We start from the raw sequence: 13,559 nt of genomic DNA, 5'->3' as shown, positions 1-13,559 counted from the left end.
CAAAATTATTGAAAACAGACCGCTAACCTGGGTGAATAGCGTGCAGCAGGGGGGTGAACAGAAACATCTGTGCAACACATGTTTCCTCGTTCGTCATATTCGTATCTTATTACAACAATTTGAACTGTCTTCTGTAAACAAATTTGCCAACCACATAAACACTTGCCGAACCTGAAGTTTTCTTTCGTTCGGCTTTTTCAGGACTCCGTAGAGAAAGAGGTGACTGAACCTAGCAAGTACCATTTGCGCGATCCACCCGATTTGCGCAGCCGCTACCTTCTTGATCTGGAGCAAGAAAAGCTGAATAAAATCGAAGAAGAGCAACGTAAATTGGACGAAGCACGACAGAAAGCGATCGAAGAGCTGGAACGGCCCGCTGAGGATGTCAAAGCTGGTCACCGCGTCCACGCGTGGGTCGTAGTGATCCTTAATGCTCCCTGGTGCTACAAACCGGGCTATCGCGAAATGATAGTCGATCCGGTCAGTGGCGAGAGGGTTTTGCGTCCACCAAGCGCATTCTTCATCGAACCGGCTTCGGGTTTTCGATATGAAGTTGATGCGCCATGTTATCTAGGCGTTGAAAGCGTTTGGAACCAACACAACTATTACGTCAATAAGCAGCAACCAATCACCGATATCAAAAACATGCGATGGGATTTCAAAAACACTAGCGACTGGGAACATTTTCTACCCGGAGAGCCCTACGAGTTGCGAGAAGATTGCGTCGTCCCGGAAGACCAGGAACCGCTCACCACCGAGGAAGAATTAGAAAAAGAAAAACACCTAGACTTGCCCGCATCTTGGGTTGGTCCCTTATCGGTTACGATGAAACAGTTTGAGGAACGCTTCCCGAATGGAAGCAAAGTGATCCACTTCAAGCGGGCCGTTTATGAACGTTTCGCTCCCTACTCAAATATGATTGGATTAGTCAAACGACTCACCCTGTATGAGACGCTAGAATACGAAAATCCTACTACCCGCTGGGAATGGTATATCAACAGGGACGACCTGCTGGAGATGATAAAGCACGACTATGAGAGCCAGGAAACTGAGGAAACATTCGCGAAAGGACGGTCGGACAGCCTGCGAATGCTGCAACGCAGCTCTGCAGCGAATCGAGAATGCAAGCTGAGTTTCTTCTCGCAGTATCGGTTTGATTCGTTACGGGAGCTCGTCTACCACCCATCCTACGTGCGAGAAAGCTACGATCAGAGGGATGATATGTGAGTTTTTATTCTAGAAAATACCGGGGGTGGCTAAAAATATTTGCTCTATCTTTCATAGGCTGTATTTCCGTGAGTTTAAGAATGAGCCGCGAAACCTAGATACCTTGGAAGGCTGTAAACTTACGGTAAGTTATTCCTCTTAACTGTGTAATTTGCGAAAGCTTCAATTATCTTTGACGTTCTGGTGAAATCAATATTGTTAAAATGAAACTGTGTTGAAATGCAAATGGCCGACTCCACAGGTAACGCATTAACTATTACCGAGTCTTGTGCTTTTGAAAATTCGAAAAGGTGGCTCGAAGTAGGCCGGTTGTGGGTTCAACACAGTTTTACCTTCAATTTTTCGTTTGTTTAATTCAGCCAAGAAGAGCAGGTTTGTCGTTTTTTTTTTCTCAGAAAATCACTAGTGTGTGGAAGAATATCATTCACTGCGAAAACAACTGCTTGCACATTGGTGGGCAAAGCGACGCACTTGCTTGAAAAGAGCAGCGAATCGTGTATATCACCGCGGTGAAGTGTGAAAAATCTCTCCAAACTACTACTAGTGTGGGTTATCTCGGTCATTACGCTCAATAACTACACAACATAGCTAACTGCAGTGCATTTACTGTGTGTCTCTAAGCACATATCTAATGAGGGAAGCATCTAGGTAGGAAAGTAGATAGCGCTGTTTGAATTTTTCTCAGCAGTGTACAACACGGTGTAATTCTGTGCATTCTCACTGAAGTAATTCACCACTCTTGTTTCACTCAGCTGTGGTGTAACCAGCAAATGTTTTAATTTTTTCTGTGAGCAGCAGAAACACAGCACAAGGAGAAGCAAAAAGCGTGGTGCAAAAAAAATGCTACACGTAGCGCTAATTCTGGGCAAGAAGTGAGCGGTGAATATTCACTCTGCTATTTCCAAAAATTAAGAAGCCTGAAGAAGAGTTGGATGATCCCCCTCCATTTAAGGCCCATACCTGAATTATTGCTTAGTAAATATCCACACAATTATTGGAAATGTTTAATTTACTTATCTTATCTCATTTCTAGGGATGTTACGGATATCCGCATCCGCATCCGCAAATGCGGAACTTCCGCATGAAAATTGACATCCGCATTCGCATCCGCATCCGCAACATACCATGCGGATATTGAGAAAAAATATCGCTTCATAAAATTTTGTAGAACAATTTTTCTTGGAGTGTTTACTGCTCGTTTAAAAACTTTTGCACTGGAGAGGGACATGGTCATGTGAAATGAGCAAAATAAAACACAAGGGATGCTACGGATATTCGCATCTGCATCCGCGGATGCGGAACATCCGCATGAAAATAATATCCGCATCTACATCTGCATCCGTAATCACATATCCGCATCTGCAGATGCCTGAAAAATCACATCCGTAACATCCTTGCTCATTTCATCTAATTTCATCTCATCATATATCATCTCAGCTCAATTCAGCTTAGTTCATCTCACCTCATCTCATCACCATATCATATTTCTTCATCTCATGTCATCTCATCTCGCTGCATCTCAATATATCTCATTTCATTTCATCTCGTTGCATCTCAACACATCTCATTTCATGCCATCTCATCACATCATATCTAATCTCATTTCACCTCTTCTCATCCAGTTTATTTTGTTTTGTTTTGAAAATTTCATACTACAAGATATCTTGAGCAGTACCATGAACATTTTTGGTATTTGTGATCTGAGCAAGTGAAGTAGCACCACATAGATTTTTTTTGAGATCTTAATTCCCTCTTCATAAAGATCATTATTAATGGTTCCGGCCACGTTCTCGCAGTCGTTAGGGATAGTTAAAAGCGGGTTATTAGTTCGAAAAATTAATTTATTATTATTACCAAACGTTGTTGCAAGATCGACTTTCCCACTGCATCTCCATGAATGTCACGGAAAGGGTATTTATGTTAGTAAGATGGGCTTAGATATCAGGATTCGCCATGGTAGGCAATTTCGATCAAAAATAAACTTAAATAAACTGTAGCGCCACCCACAAGTCAAAAAAATGATTGAATCTGTAGCATGTGCGAGAAAACACAAAAACAAAAACTCAAAATTCATTAATTCTTACACGAGCTGTTGATAGAATCTACACACTTTTACACTACACTTTTATTTCACTTCACTTTTTAATTCTATCACTTTTGATAGAAAGTGATAGAATTAAAAAGTGAAGTGAACTAAAAGTGTAGTCTAAAAAAACTCAAAATATTGTGCATCTTACCTCGCGCAAAACCTTCACCAGGTCTCACTTTTCAATAGTCTTGTAGTCCGAAACGTACTAGTATTTCAATAATTCCAGCCGCAAAAGACAATCAGCAAGACTGTCGCAGTGGCATTTCAGTTCCTAGTGCCATTCAGGCATACAGGATAGGGAAACTTTTTTTAATAATTTCACAATTTCGACGTAGAACTACGCTTTTTTAGCCTACCACATTGGGATGTAAATTAAAAATCTATTACGGAAAGGGGACGAAATTTGTCCCTTTTGAAATGTTCATAATTCGGTCTGTTTTCAACAGTTGATAGCAAATATATACACGCATCCGCCCAAAAGCAGGAAAATGTTTTTTGATTATGCGGACTTCTATACTATTGAGGTTTGCCAAGCCTTGCTGAAACGATAACTACGTCCTCTGATTGGTCGCTTGATGGCTTTCCCTAAAAAATAAACAAAAGTATACCTAGTTAGCCGTAGCGTAGTGAATTATGGCAGTATCAGCTGCCTTTCCAAATTTGCTTCCGGCTTAACCCGAATCGAGACACTTCAAACATTTCTCGATTTAAAAGGAAATTCATTGACATTTTTTATCTTTTTGCATAACTTTTACGAACAGCGATAGAATGACAGAAAAAAATCACATTAATTTAGTTTAACGCATTTTAAAGTTGAAAAAGTGCAATATTCACGGGCAATTCTGGGCTGAATCGGGTTAAACAAATCGCTTGCCCAGTTGGTTACATATCTCAGCAGCGACGCGAGAGCAGCAAACGTTTCGAGTTGCCGGTTGGGGGCTCCGGCATTCTTTCCCGCGTTGAAGCTTTACCTTATTTTGGCAACAACACAACCAAGCATTCTGTGCTGCATGCTGGCAATCAAAATCTGCTAAATATGAACACAGCTTTATTTGACGTCTTCGGCAAAGTTGTTGATAAAAATTTTGTCTTTCCAAAATATATAGGCTCTAAAAAAATATATTTTTTGTGAAAAAAGTAGAAATTAAAATTAAACACTAATTAGCTAAAAAACTCATTTTTGAAAAATCTATTTTTTTATGAAAACTACGAAAGATTACCTTAACAATGAAACCGATCCTAACATGGAGAAATTAAGAGAACAAAATATTATCTGAAAAAAACCATTTTTGTTTTCGAGAGGCATTTGTTTTGGAATGACAAAATTGCTATCTACAATTTCGCCATAGACACTATGTCAATCAAACAAACTTTTTTGGCTGTAGAAATATTTTCTATTTCACATAGAGCACTCTATATGACACAATATTGTAAATTGCACGAACACCTAGCTAAAGTGCTTAAATAGTCACAAAAACTACAGAGAATCAGAAAGAGGATTCCGATTGTCATCAAAAACAAAAAAAAAACAAAAATTGCACTTTTGCGTTCAATTCAAAATATGGTTTTCTTTCTATTTTTCTTTTTGTGTCAAAACATTTTCTTTTTTTTTTCGAAGCATCAATTTTTTGTCATTTTCGTTACCTCCCTAAAACTCATTTCTAGATTTTTTTCTACACATCTAAAAGTTTCTCAGCTGCAAAGCTTTGCATGGAGTATACTAAAATACTTAGAAAATATTCTAAAAAATTCCCCGCCTGTGAAAAATACTCAGCTGCTAAGTCGAACACGGGTGCAAATCTAACTCAAAAAGTAGGAGGGTGGTATTCAAGACACGACCGCATGACGTTGACTACCGTATTCTTAAAAAAAAAAAAAAATATTCCATTGAAGCAAATGGTAGAGGGAATTGTAACGCTTCTTTTACAAAACTTCTGTAACAAAATTTCGACGCTCCAAAAGGTACCAGTTTCCGATTATTCTCGTCCAGAATTCCAGCCATTTTAGTATTTTCCAGTAGCCATTTATTACTAACAGCCACCAGCATAACGGGTGAAACCGGCACGAGATGACCGGTACTATTTTGTCTTTCCTCCTTTCAGCTGCTAACACCTAGCGCTGTCGTGAAATTAACATCAACATAAACATGCATTTTTGCAAGGTTTTTTTCCGCTAGCAACAGCAATTGTAAAACATAAAATTCAACTAACCGCTTCTATTATAAAACTGCGAGGCACCAAAAGGTGCCAGTTGCCGATTTCTTGTTTACTGGTTTCCGTCCAGAATTCCAGCCATTTTAGTACTTTGCAGTAGCCACCAGCATCACGGGTCAAACCGGCACGAGATGACCGGTACTATTTTGTTTTTCCTCCTTTTAGCTGCTAACACCGAGGGTCCGTATGTATCCGGTACGGTACAATAATGAAACTGATGGGGTGAAATGTTCGAACGATACGTTTTATACCAAGGCTTTGTCAGATAATTAGAAAGAAGGAGGGGCAACATAGATGATGGAATGGTAGAGACAAATGTTTCTTGAAAGCTGCGCCGGCCGCTGTCGTAATATTAACACCAACACAAACATGCATTTTTGCAAGGTTTTTTCCGCTAGCAGCAGCATTTGGTAAAACAGAAAATTCAATAAGCCGCTTCTGTAGCGAAATTTCGAGGCACCAAAGGGTGCCAGTTGCCGATTATAGTTTCCTGGTTAGTCCGTCCAGAATTCCAGCCATTTAAGTGTTTTGCAGTAGCCATTTACTACTAAAGCCACCAGCATTACGGGTGAAACCGGCACGAGATAACCGGTACTATTTTGTATTTCCTCCTTTCAGCTGCTATCACCTAGCGTCCGCATGTCACTGGTGCGGTTTTGGAATCAGAATGATGGGGCGCCGGCCGCTGTCGTAAAATTAACACCAACAAAAAGATGCATATTTGCAAGGTTTTTTCCGCTAGCAGCAGCATAAACATCGGAAACAGAAAGTGACAACAACAATAACAACAAAGTCAGATCGATTGTATCCGTTAGTGTCGACTGTGCTTGGGAAGAGAGGTAGTGATTGGCTGCGCGGTATGATTTAGACAATCGATATTAATTACCAATTTTTCAATAGTGTATCTCAAACAATAGTTTGTTTTTGTTACATAAATTTAACCGTAAAAGAATTTCTGATCGATTGATGCCAAAACCTCGAAAACCTGATTATAGATGACTGCAAAATAAGCGCTCAAAACCTGACCACTTTTCTCTGGTTTTCCCTGGTTGAATTACTAAATTTTCAAATTCAGGGGCCTAACTTCGATATAGACGTTAGTCAACGTCAAAAAAAAGGTGGATTAGATTTTTGCGTACTTTCAATTTATATGGCATGGAAATGCTCTTTTACAGAATCTCAAGTGTAGAAAACAAAGCGGGTCTTTCCATGCGATGGTTTGCGTTGTTTCGTTTTACAAGTGTATTTTATTATTTGTTTGTTTTTATTTTATCTCTTCTCATCCCTATCTCTTAAATAAATCTTATCTCATCTAGTCTCATTTCATCCCATTTCATTTCATCTCATTTCATTTCATCTAATCTCACCACATCTCTCCTCAGCTCATTTCATCTCATCTTATCTCATCTCATTTTATCTTTTCATATCATGATATCTCATCATATCTCAGTTCATCCCGCATAACATCATCTTCATGCCATCTCATCACATTATATCCATATTCACTTTCAAATGAAACCAATAGAATTGCTCTAAGTGGTATGACCCCGAAGTTTATAGAGCCACTTTATAGAAGAGTATCAAAAAGACTTCAAAACTGGCTGACTCCGAGTAGATTAACGTAGGGCATACACGTAAAAGATTTTTTTCAATATATTTTTAATAAATAATAAATAAAATAATTCCGGTAGTTACTGTGTAAAGTTTTGAGCCGAATTTGTATTCTAAGGTAGGCGATTGAAACAAAAGCATTTATGAAAATTCTATCAAATCTAGAGCTTTGAGGTTAGTGTTTAGGGTTTATACATTATGAGAAACCTATTTTTGATTTAATCAAAAATAGGAGTTATTTTTAGTTTCCATTTAAATTCCAATATTCCATGAGATGAATAAAATACGTTATTGCAAGACATCGGTCACCTCCTGCATCTCCACGAATATCTCGGAAAGAGTATTTATGTTAGTAGGATGGGTTTAGATAATACCAGGATCACCATGGTAGGCAACGTGATAAAAAATAAACTTAAATCACGCCAGCAAAATAAAAGATTTCGGACCGAATGGTGAATCTGAACTGTAGTCCGAATATACAAGCAAAGCGGAACATTTTGGCTATTCAGATACACTATAGCACCGCCTAATAACAAATCTAGTTCAAAATGCCTAAAAAACATTACAATGATTTACCATCACACCACAGTGGTCCAATAAGGCAAAAAGTGGAACCTAATTCCATAGCACCTATCATCTTCGTCCTAGCTTAATAAAGTCTTCGGAACAATTGTTTGTATGAAAGACCCGCATAATCACAAATTGTCAAAAAAAATGAAAAGTTTACAATACTAAAAATTAAAATAATAACTTTTTTGTGTCGAAAATATATGCTATAATGTGCTATAACTTTGTAAGAAAAAGTCCTGGAGATGTGTGGTCTTCAACAAAAACGGGTGTTTTGTATTCCCAAATGCTTCTTTAGAACAACGTTTTCTTGTAAAATGTAACCAACAAAAGTCAAGTACAAAAAACTAACTTTTGAGTAACTTTCCTAGAATGTACGCTGTAACTCTGTACCCAATGAAGATAGGAATTTTATTTGTTCAGCAAAGTTTCATATTTTAGCACGTTCTAAAACCTTGCCGAATAAACCATTCCTCTATCTCTTAACACTAAAAAGTTAGTATGTATGATACATAAAAACCTACTGTAACATATGCTCGCCGTACTCTAATATGGGTGGATTGGGGCAAATGAAACCTACAGGAGTTTAAAGTACTTTAGTCTAACTTCAAGGAAAAGTATTGACATCATGATTCCACTAGCCCCTTTTTAACCTATACGTTTTTGAAATTATTGAAAAAATAAGCTTAAATATGTGATAACTTTGTAAGGAAAAGTCCTGGAGATATATAATCTTTGGAAAAAATGTGTGTTTTGTGTACCCTAACAATTTCTTCGAACATAACTTTCGTGTAAAATGCAGCTAACAAAAGTTAAGTACAAAAAACTAACTTTTAAGTAAGTTTCATGTAATATACTTTATAACTTTGTACCGAAAGAAGATGGGATTTTTATTTGGTCAACAAAGTTTAGTATTTTTGAATCTTCTACAAGTTTGCTGAATAAACTATTCTTCTATCACTTAACACAAAAAAGTTATTTTTTTATTTTTAGTATAGTAAACTTCTCATACTTTTCGACAATTTGAGATTATGCGGGTTATTCATACAAACAATGTTCCAAAGACACTTTTAAGCTAGTATGAATGTAAAAGGCGCTATGGAATTAAGTTCCACTTTTTGCCTTATTGGACCACTGTGCACATTTAAATCATTTTAATGTTTATTAAGCATTTCATACACAACTTTCTATTAGGAATGTTAATTTTCTAAGGGTCAAAACACCACCCCTAAATCATGTCTGATCAAGCTAAAATTTTCCACAGGTTATTATTTTGGGTAAGTACACAGTAAAAAAAATTTACATTTCTTTAAATGCACATAAATGGAGCATTAGAAACCAGGTAATATTCCGTGTGGCATTATATTCATATGCAATGTAAATGAATATATTATTAATTTGCATGCATATTTATATTCAAAGCTTTAAGTTTACATCACTTAACGTACAAATTTACATGGTTTAAAACGGTTCTGTACTGTGCATTATTAACGGTGTGAAATTGTATATGTTTTTCACTTTATGTGCTAGAAACTGATATGTGCATTCATTTGTATAAGCTGTAAATTTCATTTTTTGGTACTGTGTAAACAACATGTACATGGTTCTTCAAGTTCGATTTTTACATACATCGCATTGCCACCCTAACCAGCACTAATATTTCAAATAATTTCACGATTTTTTGTTTGCAAAATACTCACCCAAATCGAAAATTTACTGCGACGATCAAAACACACCCAAGTTGGCCTTGTTGTCAGTTCTCCTACATACTGCAAAATATGATAAGGTGCAGAAGCAATGAAATGGCAATTAATGTATTCAGAAGTTATTAAAAAAAACTAAAAGGTATTTCTGTGTAAAAGATAACTGTTCTACCACAGGTTTAAAACGTTTTTATAGCCTTGCAATGCAACATCACGCGTTATAGTCAATTACAGATTGAGTTGACGTTGCCACATGAGGTTTGGCTTGTGGCAACCAAAGCTTCCTGTAGCTTTCAGAGCAACGCTTATACATTGAACGTTGTTTGTCCTCTAGTACTACACGAAAGCACTTCACATTATGCAACAACTTTTACTCACACGTGACATGTTTCTCTGTTTCATTTACCGCCACAGCGAATAACGGAAAAGTTTCAACGTAACCCCTCAAAGGAAGCCGTTCGGGATATAGCAACCAGAACATGCTACATTGAAGAGAACCGCATTGTGTTGCAATTTCACTATAATGACGATTGCATCACCGCATCCACCCGAGAATTTATTAAACCACCCAAATCGGAAATGGGTGAAGAAGTGCCGTACGATCCCAACGGTACCTCGGGATATATAGTAAGCGCTATTAATTTTCATATCTGTAAGTACAACTATATTTTCGATTTGTTCACTTTTTCTCAGTCAAATTCGTGGGAACCTCAGCCAACGCACTTGGAACTGTTTCTACTACTGAAGGAGCAGTTAAAAGCCGAAGAATCCTCAAGCCACGCCTTTCGGTGCCGGGTAGCCGAAACAGAAACACTACTCAGCGAACGCAGGAAGCAGATCGAGTCACCAAAGCTCAAGTTTAGCCTTTTCGATCCCCTCCGCAATGAGGAAGCCCGCCGTGCGCGCTTGCAAAAATATGAACAAGTCAGAGCCCGTGAGGAAATGATCAGACAGCAGCAGGCGGACTTTTTGGGCCCGTTTCTGCTACGGATGAAGGCCGATGATGTTTCCCGGGAGCGGCTCCGGGCTGCCTATCAGGACTGCGTGCAAGATCTGGGCAGTTTTTATCACACGATGGAGGACGAAATGAAGGTCCGGCTGGATGAGCTGATGGCCGAGGAGCAGGCCCTGAAGAGGTTTTTGGCTAAGTTTCAGGACCATTTTGAAGATGAGGAGTACGAAAAATTTATTGTGGAAGGAGAGAACATTGAGCTGAATAAGAACGTCGTCGGGATGCGCATGGAAAAGCTTCGGAACGAGTATCGACAGAAAGTTGAGCACCTGGAGAAGACCATTCAGGAAAAAATGGCTAATATATCAGCAGATTAAGTCTCTTTCAAAATCTTTTTTGTGTGTGGTTGCGTGAATTTTTTTATCACAAAATTTGATGTGTTTGAAATAAAATTATTTTGGCGGTCATCAAACGAAACAAAACTCTAATTAAGTTTTCACAGATACGTTTTCTTATTCAAAAGTAGTCGCTCTTCCCATTTCGCCCGTTTAATTTTTCACATTGTTTAATAGCATCTTTCTTTACACGGTTCGATTGAACTAATCTTACCTTAAGTTATTGATATCGTTTTTCCTTTAAGTGTTTGTTTTGGTGTGGTTTGGTTTACCGTCCGTATGTTAATGTGTACGTGTGTGTATGTGAGAGTGTTTGTGAATATAAGTAATCTCTTTCCAAACCTTTGTTCTGCGGTTATTTACCACTTGATCCACCTTCGTTTCCTTTCTTTTGTTTTTTTTTCCACGGTGCCTTCGTATGCGGATGAGTTTTGCATCTGACTGTGCGCATTCGCCACCTCATGCACAACTTGTTATACGTGACCGCCTTTCTGTTTAGTATAAAATATCTAAATATATATATTTTTCTTATTCCGGTATATATAAGGTAGATTTACACTTTCTTTTGGTATATTTTTCTTACTAAACCAAACTTATCAAAATTATGTTTCCGCCACTAGTTGTCCTCATTCCTTGTTCGCTCCACGAAAAATTCCATTTAGTATTCTTACTCCTACCATCCCGTTTATATTAGTTGTGTTCTCGATTTTGTTCTTCTAGGTATTGTTTGTTTGGTTGTTTTTTTTTCCTTTACAGAGAAACGCGCAAGTTTATTTATTTTGCTATGTATAGAATACAAGTGAAAGATCTGTGTATTATGCACGAGTGTCCTTTGTGTTAAAGTTGTTGCGAACTGTATAGACTAGTCGATAGAGTACAAGGATGCTGCACTTGCTCTGCTGCAACGAAACTATTTCAAATCATTGCAAATTACACTATATACGAAGGTAAATTCGTATCGAGTATCGCCCGCTGCATAGGCTTATGAACTTGTTCTTGTTTTACGCTTAGGTGATTTTTTGTTTCTATTCTGTTTTCGTACGTATTCACACACGAGATTGCTACAAACATTGACAACACTGGCTTGTACACACTTCGACTATCGTTTATTCTTTGCAGTACCAGTTCGCATTTCGATGGCCAGAGGGACTTGGATTGATTGATAGGAGAATAAGTGCTTTTCAAAAATTTAAGAGAAAGATGAGTTTAATGATCATTGTAAAACTTTAGCCACACTGTTGTACAGCGAAAAACAACAGGATTATATTGATCGTGTAGATGATGTGAATGTAGAATGATGTAGAGAAGTTGGCGAGTTGAGCGGGAACCCCAGACCTCGTCCTGCTAAGTTCTGCTAAAATGGCACCGAAACAGGGAGAATTGCGCAAACGCATTGTACATTTACTGACTGCTAACTGAACTGAATCTTGGCAAAAAATTCACAGTAAACCACTTAAAAAGCGAAAATCTTCCGGCTTCGACTATGTATAACATCCTGCAGACCTCAACAATAATTAACGATATTGTGATATTAACAGTGTCTAACTGCATTTAGGGACAAACAAATATCGCACAGTGATACCGCTCGAAAAATAGATTAATAAAGGTAATAACATTATATACAACTGTTCGAACAACCTCCCAACCCACGTTATTCAATCCACACCCCCCTGAACAATTAGTGCGAAAGCAAATATTTTCCTTTATTCCGAAACCTGGAGCCTACCCTAAGGCGTCACCCGCAACGCCCCGATCGCACATCCCTTAGACAAGAATTAAATGTTAATAACTTATCGATAGCGACCCTGTCTGGCCAATGCAGCGTCCCTCGTCATCGAACGTGGCCAACGTTAGCCGCGACAGTTTGTTGCTCAGTACACCCATTCCGTTGTTTTGGATTGGGTTTGGTTCCGCTGAAATACCACAAGATTCAAATTAATTTGAGGTTTCCACCGACACTGCTGATCATTACCTTCATACTGGTTCTCCCCGGCAGGCACCTCCGATTCACCGCTCTCTTTCCGCCGTTTGGCCTGCTCGATGAAGTGGGTGATTAAGGCGTCTATCATGGCAGCTTGGCGAGTGAAGATTTGCATAAGCTTCGTAACGGCAATTCCATTTTCCACGGCACCGAACTGGAGAAAGATACAGGACAAACAGTCCGGATCGTTCGCATTGCTCGGTTTGGCGAAGTCCCAGGATACTTCCTCGTACTTGAGACCGAGCAGTAACGTCTGCGGGAAAAATAAACAAAGTTTTGTCGTTGGAACTCGGTGCTTACTTGCAACAAAGTTGAAAAACCTACGCATTCGATTTGGTCTATCACAAATATTCCACGTTCATTAACGGCTATCAGTACTGGGAGGTCTTTCTGTTGCACCAAACCCATCAGACCACGTATCGGTTGCTCCAGCTGCCCGTGAAAGTATGCCGCACTAGAAACAGCAAAACTAAACGTTAGGTGCCAACAAGGAATAACGAAATGTGTGGACTTACCCATAGAACGGCAGTCCCCAGCAGAACTCGAGATACTTTCGCATCAGCTTCTTGGTTGTCGCCGTTGTCGGAACCCGTTTGAACTGCTCGAGCAGCCTTACCTCGGCCGACGTCCGCCGACTGATTGGAAGCCACGACCAGCTGGAGCTTTTTGCCACGTGCGCCGGCAGGAAGCGGAACTGATTCTCTCTGTGAAAGCAACCCAGTGTGCAGTGGGCAAGATAGAAAAAAAATTGTGATTAACTTAATTCTATGCCCCATTACATAAAAATGTGTTTAAATCTATTGGTATTCTCAACCTTAATT

General features: G+C 38.7%; 2 protein-coding genes across 11 annotated transcripts in view; one reads left to right on the top strand and one right to left on the bottom strand.

The window, feature by feature from the left end:
• LOC129721045 (coiled-coil domain-containing protein lobo) overlaps positions 1-11,806 on the top strand; it is a 465,133-nt gene extending 453,327 nt beyond the window's left edge. For all 3 annotated transcript variants that reach the window (XM_055673158.1, XM_055673139.1, XM_055673149.1), the window contains exons 4-7: positions 202-1,223; positions 1,285-1,351; positions 9,825-10,037; positions 10,104-11,806. In XM_055673158.1, the coding sequence (XP_055529133.1) occupies positions 202-1,223; positions 1,285-1,351; positions 9,825-10,037; positions 10,104-10,739 (1,938 nt within the window). In that variant the 3' untranslated portion in view covers positions 10,740-11,806. The remainder of the gene's footprint in view (positions 1-201; positions 1,224-1,284; positions 1,352-9,824; positions 10,038-10,103) is intronic.
• The window catches only part of LOC129721020 (FERM domain-containing protein 8), a 147,929-nt gene continuing 145,220 nt past the window's right edge, over positions 10,851-13,559 (bottom strand). For all 8 annotated transcript variants that reach the window (XM_055673068.1, XM_055673059.1, XM_055673075.1 and 5 more), the window contains exons 7-10: positions 13,254-13,442; positions 13,063-13,192; positions 12,730-12,991; positions 10,851-12,670 (exon numbers count right to left, since the gene is read on the bottom strand). In XM_055673068.1, coding sequence (XP_055529043.1) covers positions 12,540-12,670; positions 12,730-12,991; positions 13,063-13,192; positions 13,254-13,442 — 712 coding nt within the window. In that variant the 3' untranslated portion in view covers positions 10,851-12,539. The remainder of the gene's footprint in view (positions 12,671-12,729; positions 12,992-13,062; positions 13,193-13,253; positions 13,443-13,559) is intronic.

Source organism: Wyeomyia smithii, chromosome 1 (assembly GCF_029784165.1).
Source record: "Wyeomyia smithii strain HCP4-BCI-WySm-NY-G18 chromosome 1, ASM2978416v1, whole genome shotgun sequence".
Lineage (NCBI taxonomy): Eukaryota > Metazoa > Arthropoda > Insecta > Diptera > Culicidae > Wyeomyia > Wyeomyia smithii.
The sequence above is the reverse complement of the archived record's forward strand: the minus strand, read 5'-3'. Positions and strand labels throughout refer to the sequence as shown.